This window comes from Ictalurus punctatus, chromosome 5 (genome assembly GCF_001660625.3).
Source record: "Ictalurus punctatus breed USDA103 chromosome 5, Coco_2.0, whole genome shotgun sequence".
Taxonomy (NCBI): Eukaryota; Metazoa; Chordata; class Actinopteri; order Siluriformes; family Ictaluridae; genus Ictalurus; species Ictalurus punctatus.
In genome coordinates, this window is record NC_030420.2 from 21,818,731 (window position 1) to 21,842,446 (window position 23,716).

The 23,716-nt window shown below is 37.7% G+C and overlaps 1 protein-coding gene across 2 annotated transcripts; it reads left to right on the plus strand.

Annotated features, from left to right (window-relative positions):
• The first annotated feature begins 126 nt into the window (after positions 1 to 126).
• mapk14a (mitogen-activated protein kinase 14a) lies at positions 127 to 21,813 on the plus strand. 2 transcript variants are annotated; one of them, XM_017468362.3, is made up of 12 exons: positions 127 to 551; positions 3,200 to 3,329; positions 5,940 to 5,998; positions 10,734 to 10,845; positions 10,994 to 11,023; positions 11,689 to 11,736; positions 11,982 to 12,096; positions 14,891 to 14,962; positions 16,920 to 16,999; positions 17,924 to 18,002; positions 18,373 to 18,546; positions 20,427 to 21,813. In XM_017468362.3, exons 1-12 carry the CDS (start codon positions 433 to 435, stop codon positions 20,492 to 20,494), a joined length of 1,086 nt encoding a protein of 361 aa, XP_017323851.1. In that variant the 5' UTR covers positions 127 to 432; the 3' UTR covers positions 20,495 to 21,813. The 2 variants fall into 2 exon arrangements, with proteins under 2 accessions (XP_017323851.1, XP_017323850.1); XM_017468361.3 differs by lacking the exon at positions 16,920 to 16,999 and adding an exon at positions 16,149 to 16,228 and having other exon boundaries at positions 128 to 551.
• Positions 21,814 to 23,716: the final 1,903 nt, after the last annotated feature.

Genomic DNA, 23,716 nt, shown 5'->3' on the forward strand with positions numbered 1-23,716 from the left:
AAAATGCTGTGTTACGGTACTCGAGAACAGGTGATCTTCGTGGCGCATCTGCATGAATAATGTAGCTCCATTTTTGTATTCTCGCGAGATTTCAGAGTTTCTGGCGGGGTTAGCGCGCGAAGGAAGGAAGGAAGGAAGGGAGGGAGGGAGCAGCAGGGAAGTGATTAGTGCCAGGACAGGCACACTGGAGAGTCCTAAAGTTACTCGAAACAGGATACGAAGTCCTGAAGGACTGCTAAATTCCAGGACGTTTTTTGGTGCTGTTAGTGTGAATTAACCTTGTAGGAGGTGAAAGGGTGCTGCAACACGTCGTGTTTCGGCTGACTGTGCACTTGTTTTTCACACTCGCTACATTTCGGCTGCACGAGACTGAGGCGGCTGCGGAGTTAAAGCAGAAGTTTGCGCGTGCCCGCGGGCTTTAGCTCTGCAGGAATGTCGCAGAAAGAAAGAGCCACGTTTTACCGACAGGAGGTGAATAAGACGGTTTGGGAGGTCCCGGTGCGCTATCAGAACCTCTCTCCAGTCGGCTCTGGTGCATACGGATCTGTCTGGTAAATGATTTATTTTGGCTTTTCCTCAAGGGCAGGAAAGAAGAGTGCTCCATTCATTCCTGCAGGCCTTCGCATGTAGCTTGGCTAGCTAACTTGGCTAGCAATCGGACAGACAAGTATGTTTTAGTGCTGGCAGATGCTAGAGTTCAGTTTCTGTGAACAGATGAAATGTCTGAGATTGTTGTTTCAGAAGGCTACTTTGTTGATTACATGTTTTGCACTATTACTGACTTAAGTAATAATCCATTGCACGCTGTGATCAGTTACATGACATATAGTATCGTGTAGTCACCAAATTCTGTTATAATCCCACTTCCTTGTCTCATCTGGCTGTGATCACCTGATCTTTTTGAGTTGTGTCACCCTGTTGATTGCTGTGATGATTCATACCTGTTGTTTTCACTCGGCTTTACTTGAGTTTGGGCAAATATTCAGCACTGACTGCGAGTAGAGTACATGGCTACACCTTGATCTAAATTTAGATGCCTGTATGATTTAACTATCGAGACAGGCACTGAAAAAACTCCATTCTTGATCTCAAATGCCTTTTGCTTTGGAAAAAGTTTCTAAGTTCTCATGGTATCATTTAAATATCATACACATACTCTGATACCAGGTTTGCCTCCGGTTATCAAGCTGATCAAACAGCTAGTTGATTAATTTTTTTTTCTAATAAAGTTGTGCAACATTATTGCGTATTGACAGTGTCCTCACTCTTATGTTTACTGATAAGTGTCTTTTAATGAAAACAGGCATGCCCTAATTGTTTGAACACCACAACCCATTTGCTAGATAACTCTGTTCCCCAGGTAGACAGCGTGTGCTTATGTGTGCCAAAGAAGAATGTTAGGTGCTTGTTGCTAGGCAACGGTGTCACCTGGGTTATATTTCATGGACCTTTACATCACCCACCATTAACCTTATGTAACTGGATCTCTGAAGAACAGATAGGGTTGGGTCAGAGTAGCTTGCCTTTATTATTATTATTATTATTTATTTTTTTAAATCTCTACAGTCCATGAGATATAAAGTCTTAACTCTGTGGTGATGCAAAATGTTAATGTCAAATCTGCTGCTACCTGTTTGTAATTTATTATTATTCAAATCTAAAAATTTATAAAACAAATCACGATGTCTGCAATATCTCAGAGAAGTGTGTTGTCCATATACCCACTGATCACTTGAAAAGTAGGAACACCTGTACCCCTGCTCATTCATGCGGTTTTTCAGTTAACCAATCACATCCCTGGTCATCTTACAATCCACAACTTCCCAGACAGTATGTTTACAACAATAATCTGATATTTACCCGATTAAGACAGTACTCTGATTAAGAAACTACCATGTGAACAGTCAGTATGTTTACATGGACAGCAGTAATCTAATTATTGACCTTATTCTGAATAAGACAATATTGTGGTTAAGATGTTTACATGAGATGATTTTAGAATATTCCTTTCATGTTCCCATTTTACATGTTATAGAACATAGATTGATTAACGGTGCATGCCATTACGTTCCCACACCACGCTGTCTGACGTTCCCTCCAGAACCTATTTCACATATCAACATACAGTTCGTCTTAGTTATGGTACCGTATACAGTTTTGGGTGTTTCGTTTTTAATTTTACAACAGCTTTAAGTGAAGTTAATTATTTGTCATGCTATACATGCAAATAGACGACTGCTTGAAGCCATGGGCTGCGTCTGAAACCACATACTTACCTATTATATAGTAGCTGAAATGCGTGTATTTAACTTACTATATAGGAGGTAATTACATGGTTTAGGACACAGCCGTTCTTTCTTGTTTGCCGTCAAACGGTTGAGCACTGCCGTGTGTGTACGTGTTCTGTCACAAAATGCGGTGATAACTCTCACAAGACGTTAATAGTGTGATTAAGACGTTTATATGTCTGTATTGCACTTCAGTAATGTGACTAAAATAGGAATACTCCACATGCCTTAAGTTGATTTGATTTTAGTTTGAGTGTGACTTTAGCCGGATTAAGGTGCTCAGAAATCGCTGTTTAATGGTAGTTTCTTAATCAGAGTATCATCTTAATTGGGTTAACTTCGGAATATTGTTGTCCATGTAAACATACTGACTTTCAGTGAGCCCGCACCTACTGTAGCCTCAGATTCCTGCAGCTGGCTAACAGGTGTGAAACTCTGTGGTCTTCTGCTGTCATAGCCTCAAGGTTTGATATGTCATGTGTTCTGAGATGCTTTTCTGCTCACTACGGTTGTAAAAAGTGGTTATTTGAGTTATCATTGCCTTCCTGTCAGCACAACCCAGTATGACCATTCTCGTCTGATCTCTCATCAACAAGCCATTTTCCTGAGCAGGTGGACCGGTGTTCCTATTAAACATTACATCAGACTTTTACCACATTTTTGACAGGAAAGGTTTGAGTAATACTTCCAACCTGTCGCTGTTCATACCCCTAATGTCTGTAATCACTAGCTCCAGGCTCAATGTTACAATAAGAGTGACTACTTAGAATTTATGCTAGTTCTTGCTTCCAACTCAGTGGAACAGGATTATTATGAAATTCGTATCAACATCACTGATGTGTTACAGTAAATGTATTAAAAGGAAGACAATTTTTTTTATTACTTCAATGTCATGGCTTTGTCTTTTCCAGCTCAGCGGTTGATGAGAAGACAGGTTTGAAGATTGCTGTGAAAAAACTCTCAAGGCCATTCCAGTCCATTATCCATGCCAAAAGAACCTACAGAGAATTGCGGCTTCTCAAGCACATGAAACATGAGAACGTAAGTGTGGATGTTGCATCAGTGGCTCTCAGCTTGTTAAACCTCAGAACTCGTGTCCGTTATCATTCGAATCTTAGTGTCCTTTATCATTTAAATATAAAATCGAAATAAAATTTACCTACATTATTGTAATCTATCTCACAATACAAAGTCCATACAGGATCTCAAAGGGGTTTTTTTTTTTTTTTGGTGATTGTTGTGGCCAAAAATGCTCCATTTTGCTGCGGCTTTTTTCAAAATTTGTGATGCAATTTGCAGCGATTTTTGTGCGTTTTTTGTTATTTATTATTATTATTTTTATTTATTTATTTATTTTATATACAGGATACTACTTGAATTGGTGAATTTGCAATTGCATGAAATTGTTTTACACGGTCTTTCACAGCCATGTATGTTGGTAAATGCGACCTTTTTAGCTGTTTGACGCGCATGAATCGCAGAGGACTTTGGCTGAATGTGCATCATGATGACGTCTCGTCTTTTCCAAATCTGCTGGATAATCTGCTGTAATTTTGAAACATTGCGAGCTCCTGCGAATATCGTGGAGTTTCCTTGATTTTTTTTTCTTTCATTTCTGCTATCGCAAAATCCTGGAGGGACTGAATATAAATCTAAAAGACTATGAAAGTGCTGTAACAAACTGCTGGGTGCCTTGAGTGTATTTTATTAAGCTGAATTTATTTAGCGGCCTTCTTTTAACATTAGACTACCAGTGAAAAGTAATCTGGAGTTTGGAGTTCTCTTCTATTGCAAATGAAAACTGCACAGTTCTGTGAAGTTCTGTAAACTTGTAAAACTACAGCTAATATTTTTTGACAGGACCCAGTGGTAATATGTGTGCGTGCATTTACTTTCTTTTTTTTTTTTTCTTTTATTTTGGTGAGACCCTCCAGTTGCGAACCATTGTGCTAGATTTACCAAACCAAAGTCCTGTATTCACAGTTCCTCTGAACACTTTGTGCTAGTCCGTCACTTTACTTCTTGTTCCCTTTTCCCTTTTCCTTCTTCTTTATCATGCTTGTATGTTGTGAAAGTTTGTTTTGAGAAGCAAATGTGTTTGTGGCCTTACTTGGAACAATAATGACCAAAAGCCATTTAATATCGCATTTTTAATATTTAAAAAGATCAGAGTACAATCAAATTCTCCTGCGCCTGTGTCTCTTTTACAAATGCTACACTGGTGCCATGTATTTTGATCAAAACAGTTTTAAGATCAGCTGGCAAGCAAACCTTTTGTTGCTTCCTGTTTTGCTTTGAGATTGTGGTGTTCATGCCAACAGCATACGAGTTGACCCCGTTTTTTAATTGTTCTGTTTCTGTCTTTCAGTCGCAGTCATTGTTTCAGGTGCATTGTAGGCAGGGCAGCGATGCTCGATGAGCTGTCCAGACTCTTATCGAGCTGCATTCCTGACAGAAACGTCAGAAGTTATGCTCGGCTGTCTTTCAGCGTGAGCAGTTTGACTTGTTTCCTCAAAGTCATGAACTGATTTTGTGGGTCTGTGCATGTCAGTAATAATAACATTAACAGAAGAGAAGATGATATGTGCACAGACCGCATGGACCCCACATTGGGTGAGCTCCGACAGCAACATACAGTACTGTGTGAAGATTGTAGACACCTTATTTAATTTTTTAAGACATCTCATGTCTCACAGAAAAGCAGTTGTATGTTGTTAAAGAAAACAAAATATTAAGTAATGGACCAACTTTCAAACAACTTTCACAGCCAAGATTTGCAAAAGAACTGCATTTGAAAATCCTACCAACTGATTTCCTTGTAAAACTGTGCTTAAAAGAACTGGGCTAAATATCGATTTGATCAAGTTTGTTGCTGTTTCCTGCTTTGTAGAATCATCTTATATAAGTAGAAACTTTTCATTTCACTACTTTTCAAGGCATCTTTGCACAGCACTGTATGTGTTTGTTTGACATATTTCATCATCCTAATATGATGGGAAGAAAATGTTGGCCGAAGCGTGTTTTTACAACCTAAGCCGAGTTTGAGTAACGCTATCTTATCCACAAAGCGTAAAGGGAAGAAAGACTTCTTAACTCTTTTCACCCATGAACATGAACATGGTGACCATGCATGTCACTGTGTGTAAATCAAACAATGTGAGCAGATAATGTGCACAACAGGCATTTTCAGTGTGTAGTGTTTGTATAACATTTGAAATCTTGTATAGTGTGTGTCTTGCTTTAATGGATACACAAAAAACTGGACAAGAAACAGCCCCTCCAATATTTTAGTGATTGCAGAAATGAACACAAATTCAAAGAAACACTGCAGTATTCGCAGGAGCTTGCAATTTTTCGAAATCACCACAGGTTTGGGCTAAGACGAGTTGTGACATCACAATGCACATTCAGCTAAAGCCCTCTTTGATTCATGTGCGCCGAGCATGAGCACAGCTAAAAGGTTTTGTGCAACTGCAGGTTTGCCAATTCAGGTAGTTTTCCACAAAAATAAAGCATAAAAATCTCTGCAAATAGCAAATAAAAAAGACGCAACAAAATTAAGCATTGTAGTCTGCAACAATCACAAACAAACTACACAAAATCCTGTACAGACTGAATAAAGAATCTTAATAATGCTTCTTGTTTTTCCAGGTAATAGGCCTGCTGGATGTTTTCACACCTTCCACCAGTCTGGAGGAGTTCAACGACGTGTAAGTGATGCTCAGATACTGTCTTCTTTCTTTAGCAATAAGTAATGATTGACATTACACACATTTTGTGGACACTGATGTTCGTATATCAATTAACTTATATTTATAGATCATTTCTCACACCTGTACAGTTTTACTATGAGATGCAATGCTATGTTCTTCAATTATTATCAAGAAATATTTCATGAAATGACCTCATATGTTATTAAGTGGGGTACAGTTTATTTTTGAGACATCTCCCAATATAATCAATATTTTCCTGTTTGGTTCCCTGATGGACTAGTGGCTAGCACGTGGTGCTCTCAGCGCTGAGGCCTGGGTTCGATTCCTGTTCAGGGAGCCAACCCGAGCCACTGGAGATTTACATGAGCTAGTGAACTCTCAGTGCTGGTCCCAAGCTCAGAAAATGAGGAGGGTTGGATCAGGAAGGGCATCCAGCATAAAATTTGTGCCAGAATTAAAAAATGCTGATGAATATCCGATGTGGCGCAGCCGAAGCGGGAAAGGAAATCAGAATTTTCTTTTTCCAGTATTTTTTTTTTTTTTAATTGAGGGGAGAAAAGCTATGTGAACTAAATCTGATGCCACAGTAGTAAAAACTTCCGTTGCTGTTTTAAATGTCTTTGTGTCTTTGTTAAATTTGTGTGCTGTTCTTGATAAATCTTGACATTTTTTAATAATGTTTTTCTTATGTGCAGATCGCAATCACAAGCAAAGTTATCATAGTTTAAAATTTGGTTGCCTCAATAAAATGTAGAAAATTTAATTTAAAGATTATAGTTCACCGAAAGACACCAAACAAATTTAAGATGTAGTAGTAATAATAATACAAATAAATGACAATGAAATGCTTTATTTTTGTTTTTGCAGCCTTTTTTTTTTTGTTAAACTTGTTCCTTATCTACCTAACAGGGTCTCCACAGTAAGCCTGTTTTAATATTTATACTAATATTAGTAATACTGTTTAAATTTGTACATTGTTATGGGGGTGTATATATGTATGTGTGTGCGTGTGTGAGATATATATATATATATATATATATATATATATATATATATATATATATATATATATATATATATATATATATATATATATATATGTATATATATATATATAATATATAATATATATATATATATATATATATATATAATATTATATTATTATTATTTTAATTGTTTTTATAATAGGAGTGTCAAAGTATGTGATGGGCTGAAAGTCAGTTTTGGTTGTTGCTTAGTGACTTTGATTTTTATAGCTACATCATTAATGCAGATTAATTTTCCCCTCACATTAGATGTTACTACTGCTTGTGACCCCTAAAGTTCTTGGTGTCTCAAAGGGCAGGGGCTCATGCTTTCACCCTTTAATCCTGGTTGATGATGGGCATCTTGACCATGACAGGCTCCAGACAGGCCTGAGAAAAGTGATGCTGTGCAGTTTTTTTTTTGTTTGTTGTTAAAAAAAAAATAAAATAAATAAATAAATATATATATATATATATATATATATATATATATATATATATATATATATATATATATATATATATATATATATACTTCAATATTAGGAACCCTATTATGATAGTTGTTTATATTATATTTATAAACTCATATAACCACATGTACTACAGGGCAAAAGTTTATGGACAAATGTGCTTGTTGAACATGCCATTCCAGATTTAGTAATTAAAATTTATTTATATAGCACGTTTCACAGAGCGAAGCTGACCAAAGTGCTGAACGGAGTACGGAAAGTAAAATAGAAAATGGAATAAAACCAAGTAAAGATAGACAATAGTAAAAATTTGATTAAAACGACTGGGAGAAGAGATATGTTTTAAGTCTGTTTTAAAAAGTGGTAATTGAAGGTTCAATGCCAGTGGCAATTGATGCCATAAATGAGGGGCAGCAAAATCGAGGGACATGCAAATTAAACCTATCAGAAGATTTTGGAAGTCTGTTAGATAAATGAGGTGTAAGAAGATCTTTGAGATAGGAATGAGCTTGATCATTAAGTGTTTTAAAGACAAACAACAGAATCTTAAACTGAATCCTAAAATGGACCTGGAGCCAATGGAGCGATACTAAAATTGGGTAGGCATGATCATATTTCTTTGCCCTGGTCAGCAGCCTTGCAGCTGCATTCTGAACCATCTGGAGACGAGCAAGAGATGACTGAGGAAGACCAAGTACAATGAATTACAATAATCTAAGCGCGATGTGATAAAAGCATGCATAACCTTCTCCAAATCTTGGAAAGACAAAAATGTTTTAATTTTAGAAATAATCCGTAGTTGATAAAAACTACTCTTAACAACCGAATTTATTTGCTTGGTTCAGCATAATTCTGAGTCCAGGATGATACCAAGGTTCCTAACCTGGGAAGAAATTGAGGGGAAATGGTTACGAAGCTCACCTGTGAGACCACCTCTCAATCTCAAGGGACCAAAAACAGTTATTTCGGTTTTGTCTTCATTAACTTGGAGGAAATTATTTGTTAACCATTTTTTAATGTCGTCCAGACAGTCCAACAATGGCTGAATGGAGTCACCAGCTTTCAACGGTATGTAGAACTGGGTATCATCAGCATATAAATGAAAAGAGACATAGTGTGTTCTAATAATATTCCCCAATGGACGCATATATAAGTTAAAAAGAAATGGGCCCAGAATGGAGCCTTGAGGTACACCACTAATAATAGGAGCGAAAGATGAGGAGAAATTACCCAACGCTACCGAAAAAGACATGTCCTTAAGCTATGAGCTGAACCATTGTAGGGATGTTGGGTAAGGAGGCCTGGGGTGCAGTCGGCGTTCCGGTTCATCCCAAAGGGTTTCAGTGATGTTGAGGCCGGGGTTTAATGGGGTTGAGGCCAGGGCTCTGTGCCAGTCCAGTTCTTCCACTCCAACCTTGGCCAACCACTCCAACCACGGAGGTCGCTTTGTGCACAGCGGCATTGTCATGCTGGAATGGGTTCGAGGCGTTGTAGTTCCAATGAAATTGTAATGCTACAGCACATGGATATCTTATACAATTGTGTCCTTGTGACAACAGTTTGGAGAAGACCCCCATACGGGTATGATAGTCAGGTGTCCACAAACTTTTGGCCGTATGGTGTATCTTTAGCATATCTTAGCATATTTTAAGCTTGTCTTAATAAATGTCTTGCCAGGCATTCACATTTTTTTCAGGCTTTCTCACATTTTAGAGGAAATTACTTAAGCATTTCAATTAATGTTATTATAGTTAAGAGCAGGTGTGAACACACTACCTGAGCCAGTCGGCACCATGCAAAGTGGCTTGACCTGAACTTTGCAATGTAAAATTTGGCTGAATTCTTATCTACTCATTATCCGTGTGTCAGTTTTCATGAACAGCACACTATAGTCTTTGCCACATCCTTGGTGTTTGATATTCTTGATGTCAAAGCCAAGTATAGAGAAAACTATTCAAGGCTCAGAAGGTTTACATTTTAAAATGTAAAAACTGAAACGCTGCTATAGAGTTTTGGTCCAGATGGTTCTTTTTGTGACAATCATTCAAAATTAGCACGTGATGATGTAAGGGGCATATGGAAACAACTAGCTAGACATGCCGTGAGTGTTGCTGGGGATGGCAGTTCAAGAAAGGGCTTGACTTGCAATGGTGTCTGCTGCTGCCAAAAATATGCATGCTTGGATTCACCTCACTGAGTGAAGGCACACACATGTACCACTTGTCCCTTTTACACTGATTTATCTGTACTGGTGGGAAAAAATTTGATTTACAGTAGGGGGGTGGGACGACGACAATGACTCTTCTCATTAATACCACTGAACCTGACCAATGAACTGAGTGAGCTGTAGCGTGAGTGTGTGCGTTTGTGTCTGTGTGCACATTATGTGTAAGCTGATTATATAAGATGAGATTCTTTGTGTGTGGATGTATGTGTTTGTTGGTGGAGTGTGCATTTTTATCTCTGAGGCTTTGTGTGTGTGTTGGTGTATCACAGAGAGGGCAGCATTATTACTTTTTTGTTTGTTTGTTTATTGTTTTAGATACCATTTGTGCAGAGGGTGTGGAAAATCTCTCTGTTGGCTTAAGCAGAATTTATTTTAAGCCTTTCTATGTAGTGCCAGGAAGGTTCTGTTTCATATAATGCCACGGACTACACGTGTCATCTGTTTGGGGGTGAATTATCTGTTGAACAGTGTATCATCTGTTAGGGGATTGTGGTTAGCATTAACTCTGTGAACAACGGAAACTGAGTTGAGTTACTGGGAGGTAATTACTAAAGCAAGCATTGGACTCTCCACTGCACCGTAATTAAGTCTGCATAGGCAGTGTTGAGTTCAGTGTGGCGCCTCCATGTGTGGGAGTTAATGGCAGTAGCCACGATAATACCAGCTGCTGACTCATGCTTCTGCAGCAGTTTCACATGTGTTTTTTTGGGGTTTTTTTTTTTTCTTCTTTTTTCCCCTCAGATATTTGTACTGGCACTGTTGATTTCAAAGTGTTATTTGATGCATCTTGTCTCACGCGTAATCACAAATACACCTGGTGACTGATCTTTGTCTTGTTTAATCCTCTGTGCATTATCAATGATCAGAAAATTTCCATGTTCCTCGCCAAAGTTCTATCGCACGTCTTTAAAAGCTAGATGTTATCTTATGTCTGGGAGATTTTATTATGTTGGTCACTTGGATGAAGTCCAGAGTATGACCACATATTCTTCTGTGATTGACAGGTACCTGGTGACTCACCTGATGGGTGCAGACCTAAATAATATAGTGAAATGTCAGAAGCTGACTGATGACCATGTGCAGTTCCTTATCTACCAGATCCTTCGAGGGCTTAAGGTGAAGCAATGTGCACAAGATAGGTTGTGAGAGTAAATAAATTCATGTTTAGAAATTTTCTGATGTATTTTTATTGTGTAGAATCACTTTTCTTTTGGGGGGGGAGAATATTGCTATATGTGTGTTTCTTTTGTCTTCTGTGTTGCAGTACATCCATTCAGCAGACATCATTCACAGAGTAAGTAATTTTATATTTCTAGATTTACAGGGAAAGGACATTAAGTATTTCTTTAAGCCTCGAACAGACTACAACCCCAGGCAACAAAAATTATGGAATCACCTCAATTAGAGGATGTTCACTTGGATTTTTTTATTTATTGTTTACTTTGTAGCAAATCAGATATGATACAAAACAATTTTTGTTTAATAGCTGAACATTCTGGCTTTGTGAAACATACCTCAAGTTAAATTAAATTATTTAAATTAATGGCATATTTGTTTTCTAGATCAGATAGAGGGGAAAAAATATATAGAATCACTCAATATTGAGGAAAAATGATGGAATCATCTTGTAATATGCATTTCTAAAACAAATACCAGCACAAGTCTAAAAATGCCAATAAGTCTGCAGTGAAAAGAGAGTGCAGAGAGTACAGACCTTAAACAATGCTTACAGACCTACTCTGGTCACGATAACTACTTTTCGTCTGGCGGTATATATATCGTCCAAGGAAATAATTGCGATAAACAATATTATTGTCATTATAAGACCATTTTATGCTCCTGATTATATAATGATAATATAATACCCTTTCAAAGAACAAAGAACTTTTCATTCTTAAGAATATTTAGACATTAGAATTTTTCAATAATACTTTTGAAATTATTCTCTCTATTCCTAAGGACCTGAAGCCCAGTAATTTGGCTGTGAATGAAGATTGTGAGCTTAAGGTATGTCCGCTGTTTTCATAATATTCCCAGGCATGAACCAGAATGGACTTTGAGGTGAAGTTGTTCTAGCACTTTGCTTGGTATATTTCCAGCTATAGCTAGTCATGAAATAAGGAAATCTTTCCTGTCTCAAATTGGTGTTTCCTCTGTAATACTGAAATGTAACTCTGAATTCCTCTGGTCTTTCTCTCTCTCTCTCTCTCTCTCTCTCTCTCTCTCTCTCTCTCTCTCTCTCTCTCTTGCAGATCCTTGATTTTGGCCTGGCACGGCATACGGATGATGAAATGACAGGATATGTGGCCACCAGGTGGTACCGTGCTCCTGAAATCATGCTTAACTGGATGCACTACAACATGACAGGTAGTGAAGGATTATCTTGCACGCGTAGTACAATTTCTCAGGGCATTTAAATATGATGAAATTATTGTACTGAGGGGGGAAAAATTTACACGATTGTTTTAGAACTTTTAAAAGCACAAACTACTTTTAATACCTATCGCTGTAACATTAGAACATTTCGTCCACTGCATGTTTCAAACTGCACCATTTGATTAAATATTGATTTTCTTCATTTAAGAAATACATGTCTATTTCCCTCCTTTCGTCATTCTTATGCCAGCTGTCCCCTCACAGTTGAAATGACAATTGGCTTTTGAGGCTGGTTTATACTTCTGTGTTGAAGTGTATTTGAGTTGCAAGGCAGAGAGATTTCTGAGTAAGTGCAGTGCAGTCCTTCAAAACCTTTTAGACGAAATTAGTTGAGGCAGGGAGGTGTGTCCAGTTGTGTACCAGATTGTGTGACAGATGTTTTGATGTAATACTGCCAATAAATTTTTACTCTGGCTGCAGATTAAAGCCTTAATCTGAGTGGTTGAACTTTGGCTTTAAACCCTGGCACAAAATGCTTGCTCCCAAGTTTTATTGTCGTCTTTTTGGGTTGTTCATTCGTCCATGCATACATCTGAGATTCTCTTTAGTGCCGTATCTCAAGAACGAGCTGTTGAATGTCTGTAGGATTTACATGGACTTATGACTGTAACCAGCAGATGAACTGATTAGATTTTGGAATTGATCCAAACAGGGTCAAGGTCACAACAAGGTCAAATGTCTGAAATAATATTTTTTCTTCAATAGATTCCTTCCTGTTTGAAGTGTAGTTTGAGGGTATTTAAGGAATACAAACTGAACGAATAGATGAGGATTGAGGATTGTCGAGTTCTACTGTGTGTCTGTGTGTCTGTGTCTGTGTGTGTGTGTGTGTGTGTGTGTGTGTGTGTGTGTGTGTGTGTGTATTGTGCAAATGTCTTAGGTACATGCAAAGAAATACTGTAGAGCAAAAATGCATTAAAAAAAAATTCAATTTAAAAACCCAGCAGTCAGGGGCATAGGAGCGATTTTGAACCTGTGGGGGAACACTGACATGTTAAAAAAAAAAACACTTAAAAGCTCATTTATAATGACTTTTGGGTACAGAATGTACTAATTAGTGTGGTTGTAAGAGGGTACTTGCAGTGACAGAAGATGAGACTGGGGAGGGGAGATTATAAAGACTCAGGAGCACAGTCCGAGATACGGACTGTCATATAATTAGAACAAAAACTACTACATACCATAAACTGCATAATATACTTTATTTGATAAAGGACATTTTCCAGAATCACGACAGAAAATGAAAACACAGTGTCTCCAACTCGTAGATCCTCACACGATGGCCCCTCCGTCCCAAACATCCAACACAGTGTGGACTTACAAGCTCGTCCTCCTCAGTCTTTTCTACTCCTATGACCTGCTGTTCATCCTCCTTTGTCCTCTTCCTCTTAAAATATTGTAGGATGCGCATCTCTGTGAACATTTTGACAAAAGTTACCATTAAATCGTTTATAGCAATGGTACATACATGCAATTTTGGTGTGCTAGCTAGTTTGCAAAGTTGTGCATATTTGACTGTTTCATAGGCAAAATAATTATTTCGACAACAAAATTGTCGATCAAAACCAGCAAACAATCAGCAATTTCAGGTGCTACCTCAATACAAAGTGGTAAATCATCTATACATTAGTGTGCTCAAGAGTGTCTGAATGCTGTGTCGTAACCGCCCTCACATTTTTTTTCCACGGATGGTCACGGAATGTTCGAGTCATCTCCAAATGAATCCTTTCCTAGACCTAGATTTTGAAATGTATAATGGCTTTATTATGTTTTTTTCACCTGAAAAGTGTCTCTTACGTAATATGCTGCTTTCTTTACTGGCATACAAACATTTTTCTGTAACATTTCATTTTGTGCTGGAAAGTTAATGTTTGGAAATCTAAAATGTTTTTGTACTGACTCGATAATGTAGGAGTCATAAAATTAGAATGTATAAGAAAGTTTGTACAAAAAAAAAGGTGCGTAAGTCTTTTGAACGGTACTGTGTGTGTGTGTGTGTGTGTGTGTGTGTGTGTGTGTGTGTAAATTGCATGGTATTGATGATTTTGGGGGGGGCTTAGTGGTTAGCACATTTGCCTCGTACTTCTGGAGTTGGGGGTTTGAATCCTACCCCCACTCTGTATGCACATGTTCTCCCTGTGCTTCATGGTTTCCTCCAGGTACTCTGGTTTTCTCCCCAATCCAAATACATGCACTGTAGGCTGTTTGGCATTTCCAAATTGTCCATAGTGTGTGTGCGCGCACGCGATTGTGGCCTGCAATGGGTTGCCACTCCATCCAGGGTGTCCCCCGCTTTGTGCCCCTGAGTCCCTTGTGTAAGATAAGTGGTATGGAAAATGGATGGATGGTATTGATGATTTAGTTAGTAGTATTATTGCATCCATTACTTTGCTCCTTCTCCATTCATATAGTGAAACAAAAGTTTAATTTAGTTAATTTGTGGTTTTAGTAATTTAAGTTATTTTTCTGTCACTACTGGACACATTCATGTTCCATGTAAATATGAAGGCAGACACCTGTGCACATTGCCCTGATGTGTTCACAAATATGCAAACACAGAAGTATAAGCCATGCAGGCAGATTTTTGATGCAAAATCTGTTCTTTATTGTCAACTTAAGTTTCAGATCCATCGTTCATGTCAAAGAGCTTTAAGATCTGATTAGAGTAGTGGAACATAAGCTTAATGTTCTGCTGATGTGTTCTTGCCTGGCTTTATTTTTCCAGTGGATATTTGGTCTGTTGGCTGCATTATGGCTGAGCTGCTGACAGGGAGAACGCTGTTCCCTGGCACCGACCGTATCCTTCAACCTTCTATACACATGCAGCTAAACTCTGGAGCATTTGACTTATGCTTGTTTGAACTTGCTGGCTTATATGTGTATAAATATGAATATTTCTTAGTTTTAAGTCTTTCCCTAGGCTATTGTGCGGTCGGTATGTTGCAGTACAGGAGTGAATGTCTTCATATACTGTTTTAGCCTCACCCTGTGGCTCTTCACTGCAAGGAGTGCTAATAAGGAAATGTGATCCATACTTCGGAGAAAGCAATGAGCAGCCTTGCAAGGAATGCCATGGCTCTCCTGGTCCTTCTACCCCACATTCTCTTCCTTTCTCTGGTGTCAGTGTAATGATTAATGCTCTTGATTTACCATTACCCTACCACATTTTTGTCCCACACATGTCTTGACTACTTCTTAATACCACTAATGACTGAACCTCTTTCTTCAGTTAGCTCTGTGGTAGGCTGAACACACCTGGGCTTGTTCTTTTTGCTCTGGGCAAGCCTTTGCTATTTTTACTGATTAGATCATGCAGTGCTATCTACAAATATGGCTGTGCTTAAAATATACATTTTGTAGTATAGTAAAACGAAACCCGTAGCTGTTCACATGGAAAAACCGTAATGGTTGGAACATTTTGTTTTTGTTTGTTTGTTTATTTCTTTATTTTTGTCTAGCCGTTTTTTTTTTTGTTTGTTTTTTTTTCTTCTTTGGTCATGGCATATTATTATTTTTGGTTTAGTATTTTAAACTAAAACGCCTATTTTACATGTGTTTACTAGTTTTATAATTCTTTGACCTGCCCATTGTATGTTCACTAATATGAAATTACTGTTTTCATTTTTCACAGTACCAGCAATTTTTTTTTATAAAATTTTTTAAAAAAATTATTATTATTATTATTATTATTATTATTTTTTAGGAAAATTCCTGAATTCCTGGGAACCCTTCTCCTGGGTTTTTGCTTGCGTTTCTTAAATGCCCCAAAGTTAATGTTTAGTACAAATGGAGACAGAGGGTTTTTTTTTTGTTTTGTTTTTTTCTCCCCCCCTCTTCTTTTTTTCCTAGCAGCTACATTTTGCAGCTTGTCAAATCCTGTCCATGGAAATGCCAGTGATGACAGCTGCATGGTCATGGCCATGAGGCTGTGTGGCAGCAGTGTCTCTGCTTTGCCTCTGTTTTTCCTTTATGTTCCAATGTAGACATTGACCAGCTGAAACTTATCATGCTGCTCGTTGGAACTCCAGGACCTGAGCTGTTGACGAAAATGTCATCAGAATCTGTGAGTGTAATGTTTGGAGGATGCTACACTGTATGCTTTGCCACACAAAGCTAATTTGGTGCGTTTCTAAACTGTACACTGATTTTATTACTTTTTTGGATTTCACCAACAAAGAGGCCTTTTCCTGCAGCATGCTTTCACATTCTTGCATAATCTGTTGTACAGCTTCCATACATAGCCTTCCATGTTTTCCTGCTTAGATCTACCTGATGGTATGCAATACGTTTTTCACAGATATGAAATCTATATATGTATGAATTGATTATCGTGCAAAACTTTGTAGTGGCTATTTTAATGTCTCTTAATTGGGAAAATAGTGAAGGCTATGTACAGAGCATAATGTATACCAGTAGTATTGTACTACATGCTTTACTAATTTTTTCAAGATGTAAACTTTGGTGATTTTTAAACGGGATAATTGGCTTGATTGTGATTTGTAATGAATTAATGAACAAAATGTTGATCTTAGCTTTGCTGGTGCCGGCTGTGTTTTCTCTGGGAATGACCATAATGCACAATTTCAAGTCGAGAGAGTTGTTCTTTGCAGCATTGTGTGTCCCATATGTGCATGTCAAACCTCTGTGTTGCTTTCTGTCTCTTCTTTCCATTCTTCTCTCCTAAATAGGAGACAAACAAAAGCAGGTAATTTGTAAAACGTGTCTGCTATAAGCCCTTGACCTGGCTGTCATAGATATAAACCAGCTACAGCAGATAATGCGGCTGACAGGAACTCCCCCTGCCTCTCTAATAAGCAGGATGCCTAGCCATGAGGTGAGCTTTCTGTGGCCCCTGCCCCCAAGCACAATATCATGTTTACAATTCATGTTTTTTTTTGTTTGTTTTGTATTTTTTGGGTGCATAGGCCTGCTCATGCTCATAAGGCTGTATTGCTTATACTTCTTGGGGTCACTACATTGGTAGTGGTTGTAGAGAGGAAAAAACATTTTCATTTCAAGTGCAATCATTCACTGTGATGGTGAAAGTGCACTAGAAAGAGCGACGGCATAGAATATCATTATTAGTTTACTCCATATTGAGGTAATCCTTGATGTTGCCCCAAAACCATCCCTTAACATGAAAATCCACTGATTCTGAAACATAGCATGTGTTGTGGAGGGTTTGTGCTTTTTCACACTTTCTTGTTGTGACTGGTCTTATTCTGAATCTAAGCTCTTTGCTCTGTATTAACTGGTGTGTGTTGAAAATGGAAGCCGTGTATGTGCCATCCCAAAGCCTGCTGTATTCTAAGGAGAATCTTGCATTAATTATGCAGTGCTGCATACTAATAAACAATTTCCTGAGACACAGTATTCATTGAAATGTTCTTGTTTTGTTTTTTTTGGGGGGGGTCTCGTACGAGCATCCAATCATACATCTTAAGTGTATGGAGATTGAGATGAAAACTCTACCACTTTATAAAATGCATTTAAATTAATTTGTCTGAGATCATAAAATTCAACAATTGTTTGGAAGCAAGTTGGCCCTGAAATGATTCGTCTTAGTCTTTTTCCTTGCTTTTTTTCCACCTCTGTTTGCAGATTCTCTCGCGTTTAATACAGCTTTTTGCACCCTAATCTGGTCCGTTTAGAAAGTCTGACTGCAAGTATAAATAGCTTAGACAGAATCATCTTTGCGTAAATCTTACGATTTCCCTAATGCTTACCCTTAAATAATCAACCCTTTTCTTTTATACAGGCCAGGAATTACATTCATTCTCTGCCACAAATGCCTAAAAGGAATTTTGCTGATGTATTTATTGGGGCCAATCCACAGGGTAAGAGAAAAACTTACCAGTATGCATCAGTGACTATGGAGTTTCCTGTCATATTAATTTAAATATGTATCACTATTTATTCAGTGGTATTCAAAATCTACAACAATATTTAAGCATCATTATGAAATTATTCTTTTAATATCAGAATCGGTGATATTAAAACATGTATATGGCATACTGATGCGTCCTACTAGATCAGTGCATCCTTTGCATGTATATTTATCAGGATTTTTTTTTTAATGGCATGTATGAACAGATTTATTACTCTGTATACCTCACAACACAAGCGATTTATATTATGTGCTACTTAAAGCAAATTTTCATCATTGCTATACACTGGTTGTTGATTGGGGTTTCTGTACTGTCACAGCTGTGGACCTCCTCGAGAAGATGCTGGTTTTGGATACGGACAAGAGGATAACTGCAGCTGATGCTCTGGCTCATCCATACTTTGCCCAGTATCATGACCCAGATGATGAACCAGAAGCAGAGCCTTATGACCAGAGCTTTGAGAGTCGGGAACTAGAGATTGAGGAGTGGAAACGTGAGTCATGACTGCAGGTTGAAGTGATTTACTTGAAGGTGTGGGGTTTTGTAACATTTAAGGTTTGAAACAGCATCTGCTTCTAAATGTGTGTGCAAATTTGTAGCAATTCTTTGAACTTGGCCCTCGTTGATTAACAGTGTGTATGCATGAATCTGTGTTGAAAAGTTTGTATACATGCCAGGTTACACAAAATGAGCATAGATTTATGCGTATATTTTTGCAAAGCGCCTAGCAGAGAAAAACAAAGCTGCAGTGAACTTGACATTAAATTACACTGAATGGAAGTAATTGTCATATACAAACAATGGCATTAAAGGCTAGCAGTCAGTGTGTTAATGTTTATTTGGAGGATCCCAATTAGATAGTGTGGTTTCAGGGACCAGACAGGTTATTTTTTAAATTATTTATTTATTTTATTTTTTGGGTTGAAAGCTTAGAGTGGCTTATAGCGTACACCAGTTCCCAAACTGATAGATTTGTGTCAGCTTGAGACCTAAATTCTGGAGGGAAATGAGGTGTACAGGTACCTGTGCATGTCCACGACCTTTCAGTCATATGATGTTTTGGCTACATACACATTTCTGAGAGAAATTGAGCATATATTGTAGAGGTCGGGAACCTTTTCAGCTGGCAGAGCCATAAAAGCAAAAAAGAAAAATTATGATTATTTTTCTTTGAAGATCCAGAGAAAAAATTTTTTTGGGTCATTTTTCATGTCTTCTTATTATAGTTATTATCTTTACTATTATTGCATAATTAGAAAAAGTGGCAATGTAATAAAGGCCATTTAACTTTTTGCATGTTCTTGACCTAACAGCCTGCACTTCAGCTAATAGGCCGGTAGGTGGCACTTGGACTTCATTTAACCAACTATGATAATTTCATCAAATGGCAAATCAATACAAGATGCAGTACATAAGTAAGAGTAAAGTGAACATTACTTATCATTAATGCGACTCCCCCCCCCCCCCCCCCCACACACACCTTTTGTTAAAATATTGAAGACAGACTGCCTATGTAGTTTTCAGCCAATTTATGAATTAGACCTGGAAATTAATGCTCTGCTCCACATTGTCCAATGAAATTTGAGCTTGTTGTGCTACAGGTTGGTGTCAGACGGGCATTGGTTATGAGTTATGTAATATTTTAGAATATGTAGGGTTTTAATTGAATTTAACCATTAGCCTTTGTGACCCCCCGCCCGCCCGCCATTGAGCCATAGGCAATCACTGAAAGAGCCATATGTTCCTGACCCCTGATATATTTGGTATTTCATAACCATCATAGAGTACGATTATGCATGCAACGTTGGAGTTTGATTTCTAATATGCCCAGATTTAACCACTTCCCTTATTGCAAATGTGAAACAGGACTTCCACGAAATCACTTGCTTTCCTTATGCCAATGGCTTTACTATTTCATGAACATGATGCACATTTGTTAAAGTTCATAGAATTTTAATTAAAAAATAAGAAACACACAAAAAAATTAAACAGTACACAAAGTCTTTGCCTTTTTTGGCACAAGTGCTTTTCTTAGAAACCTTTGAAAGTGACGCCTACATTCCAGATATGGTTAATTGTGGGTGTGTCTACAGTTTGAGTACATTTCAGTGCTCAGTTAAATATAAACAGTGATCAGCTGGTGTGTATTGAGCTTCACTGCTTACACTTGTGCAGATGATATCCCAGTTTTATTGCAAATACAAGACTTTTCAGTGTTACATGTAAGACACAATTTAGATCTGTTTCTACACAATGTTGGTGAACGTAGGCACAGGATTACTTAATATTGCTTTATATGTGTAACTGGGTCTGGACAATGCTTCTGCAGCTTAGGCCGTAACACTTCATTCTTCATCCCTCATCCCTGTACAGGTTTGACATATGAGGAAGTCATCAGTTTCGAGCCACCTGCCTTTGATGTGGATGAAATGGAATCGTGAGAATCATACAGGACGGGAACTTCAGCAGTCTTTCAACTTTGTTTGTTAGCACTGTAATGTTTTGCAGTTCTCCAACCAGACCGACAGTATGATTTTTTTTTTTTAAGTGCCTGCCACTTTATTTTCTTTGTTCTAGTCTTTTAAAAAATGTTTTGTATATTTAAAAAAATGGCATCTACTGAAATAGGGAGCAAAACACATTACGGCAGAAAAAGGGATAGATTTCATGAGCGTTATACATAAGTGGGGTCTCCAGTAGAATTGAGTAGCATTTGAGCTAACCCCCTGCCATGTTTCCGTTCATTTGTCAGGCAAATGAACAGACATGTTAACATTTTCAAGCTCACACACACTTGCATAAAAACATCTGACCTGGCAACAAAGCTTTATGCTCATTACGTTATGTCCCAACCCGGCAACTTTACAATTCAGGGGATTGAGCATTACAAAAACTATTAACACTGGAAATGTCATGGTTCTTATTTGTAAATCTGAATTTCATCCAAAGGCAACACAACTTTATCAGTGATATGACCAAAAAAATTTTTTTTCAATAAAATAGTGTTTCTATTGCTATTTATAGTGTTATAATCTACATAGAAAAAAAATACTCCTGCCACCAATGTCTTATCTGACATTTCCTCAATAACATTTTCTGAGAATTAAACTAGCTGGCTAGACCCCTGACTGATAGGTTTTAAATAAGGTTTCATTTTTAGATATAAAATATTTCCATTTTATTCTCTGGTAGTAGAATTATATTTTAGAACAAGGTACTGAGATCTGTGACACATGTAACTAAACTCATGTTTTGTTGAACAGTATGTGCATTAACTTACAGTTAGAAACTTTGCTAGAGACATTTGGCAATCCTGGGGAGTCCCCTGTATAATTCCCTGAAATATTTGTTGAAAAAATATTTTGATGTGTGCCATTTAGTTTAACTTTGAGAAACTAGAGTGACTCTGCCATTATTTGGAAGACTATTGGCACCAGTGACAAGGTTATTCTTGTAATCTTTTTCATCATCTGTATATTTTATGGTGTGTTCACCATTCTGAGCTGTCAGTGAGAGAGAAGTGGAGAGATTGTGACTGCATGATGTGAATGGGGTTTTTCCTCTTTTGTTTTTGAGCTGTCATTTGAGAAGTTATGAAATGAATGTCAATATTGTACCAGTGTGAGATATTTATATACTGCAGAGGTAATATTTACTGGAGTGGCTGCTTCTGTCTGCTTTTTTCCCTATATTAGACTGTAGAGATTATAATCAAATAAGCAAAGTTTATTAAAGAAAATAAAGGCAGATATTTTTCAGAGATATGGGGTTTCATTTGTCAAGTGTGACCAAAACATTTAATGTATAGTGGAGCAAGATGGTATTGGTTAATATTTGTTTTTATTTGGTTTATATGTACAGGTATGATGCGTTAATTTGATGGTTATATCAGATGTTAGATAATACAAATCAAAGCTATAATGAAAGTAGTTTTTAGTTGTTATTGAAAACAATTAGTTTTGATTGTTACACAAATTACACAATTATAGTTTATGGGGGAGTACAGAGAACATGTTAACATAATCAACATGTCATGTTAACATTTCAAACAAATTATGCACAATAAACAGCACGATTCCATAAAAAGGGCAGATACATGGATCAGCCATAACATTAAAAATATCTGCCTAATATTGTGTAGGTCCCCTTTGTGCTACCAAAATAGCTCTGACCCTTCATGGCATGGACTCCTGAAGACCTCTGAAGGTGTGCTGTTGTATCTGTCACCAAAATGTTAGCAGCAGATCCTCCAAGTCCTGTAAGTTGTGAAGTGGGGCCTCTATGGATCGGACTTGTTTGTCCAGCACATCCACAGATGCTTGATTGGGTGAGATCTGGGGAATTCTGAGACCAAGTCAACACCTTGAACTCATGTTGCCATGTTCCTCAAACCATTCCTGAACAATTTTTGCAGTGTGGCAGTACGCATTATCCAGCTGAAAGAGGTCACTGTCATTAGGGAATACTGTTGCCATGAAGGGGTGTACTTGGTCTGCAACAATGCTTAGGAAGGTGGTACGTATCAAAGTAACATCCACATTAATGCCAGGACCATTACCCAGATTATCACACTTCCTCCACCGTCTTGTCTTCTTCCCACAGTGCATCCAAGTGCCATTTCTTCCGCAGGTAAGTGATGCGCGCACACACCCGGCCATCCAAATGATGTAAAAGAAAACATGATTCATCAGACCAGGCCACCTTCTTTCATTGCTCCTTGGTCCAGTTCTGACGCTCACATGACCATTGTAAGTGCTTTTGGTGGTGGACAGGGGTCAGCATGGACCCAAGACCTGTTGTTTTGGAGATGCTCTGGCCATCACAATTTGGCCCTTGTCAGTGTTGCTCAGATCCTTATGCTTGCCCATTTTTCCTGCTTCCAACATATCAACTTCTAGAAGTGACTGTTCACTTGCTGCCCAATATATCCCACCCCTTGACAGGTGCCATTGTAATGAGATAATCAATGTTATTCACTTCACCTGTCATTGTTTTTAAATATTATAGGTACATCTCAGAAAATTAGAATATGGTGGAAAAGTTCATTTTTTTCTGTAATATAATTCAAAAAGTGGAACTTTGATATATCCTATAATATTTCAAGCTTTTTTTGTTTTAATCTTGATGATTACAGTTTTCAGCTCATGGAAATAAATAATCCAATATCTCAAAACATTAGAATAAAGAATTTATAATATGGAAATTCTGACCTGAGAACAGCTCTAATCAGCTAATTAACTCAAAACACCTGTAAAGGTTTCCTGAGCCTTTAATCTCTCTCTCCGGTTCAGTACACAACCACAATCATGGGGAAGATGAAAGTAAATTTTGCATTTCATTTGGAAATCAAGGTCCCAGAGTCTGGAGGAAGAGTGGAGAGGCACAGAATTCAAGTTGCTTAAAGTCCACTGTGAAGTTTCCACAGTCAGTGATGATTTGGGCTGCATTTCATCTGCTGGTGTTGCTCCAATGTGTTTTCTCAAGTTGAGAGTCAATGCAGCGTCTACCAGGAGATTTTAAAGCACTTAATACTTAGATCTGTTGAGAAGCTTTATGGAGATGCTGATTTCCTTTTCCAGCAGGACTTGACACCTGCCCACAGTGCCAAAACTACTAGTAACTGGTTTGCTGACCATTTTATTACAGTATTACTGTGCTTGCTT

What these genes read in the sequence shown, in the direction of transcription:
- mapk14a (XM_017468362.3), top strand. Translation starts at nt 433, where the DNA reads ATGTCGCAGAAAGAAAGAGCCACGTTTTACCGACAGGAGGTGAATAAG. An exon ending in CTGGAGGAGTTCAACGACGT is followed by an intron (nt 5,999 to 10,733) that starts GTAAGTGATGCT and finishes TGTGATTGACAG; the next exon opens with GTACCTGGTGACTCACCTGA. An exon ending in AGATCCTTCGAGGGCTTAAG is followed by an intron (nt 10,846 to 10,993) that starts GTGAAGCAATGT and finishes TCTGTGTTGCAG; the next exon opens with TACATCCATTCAGCAGACAT.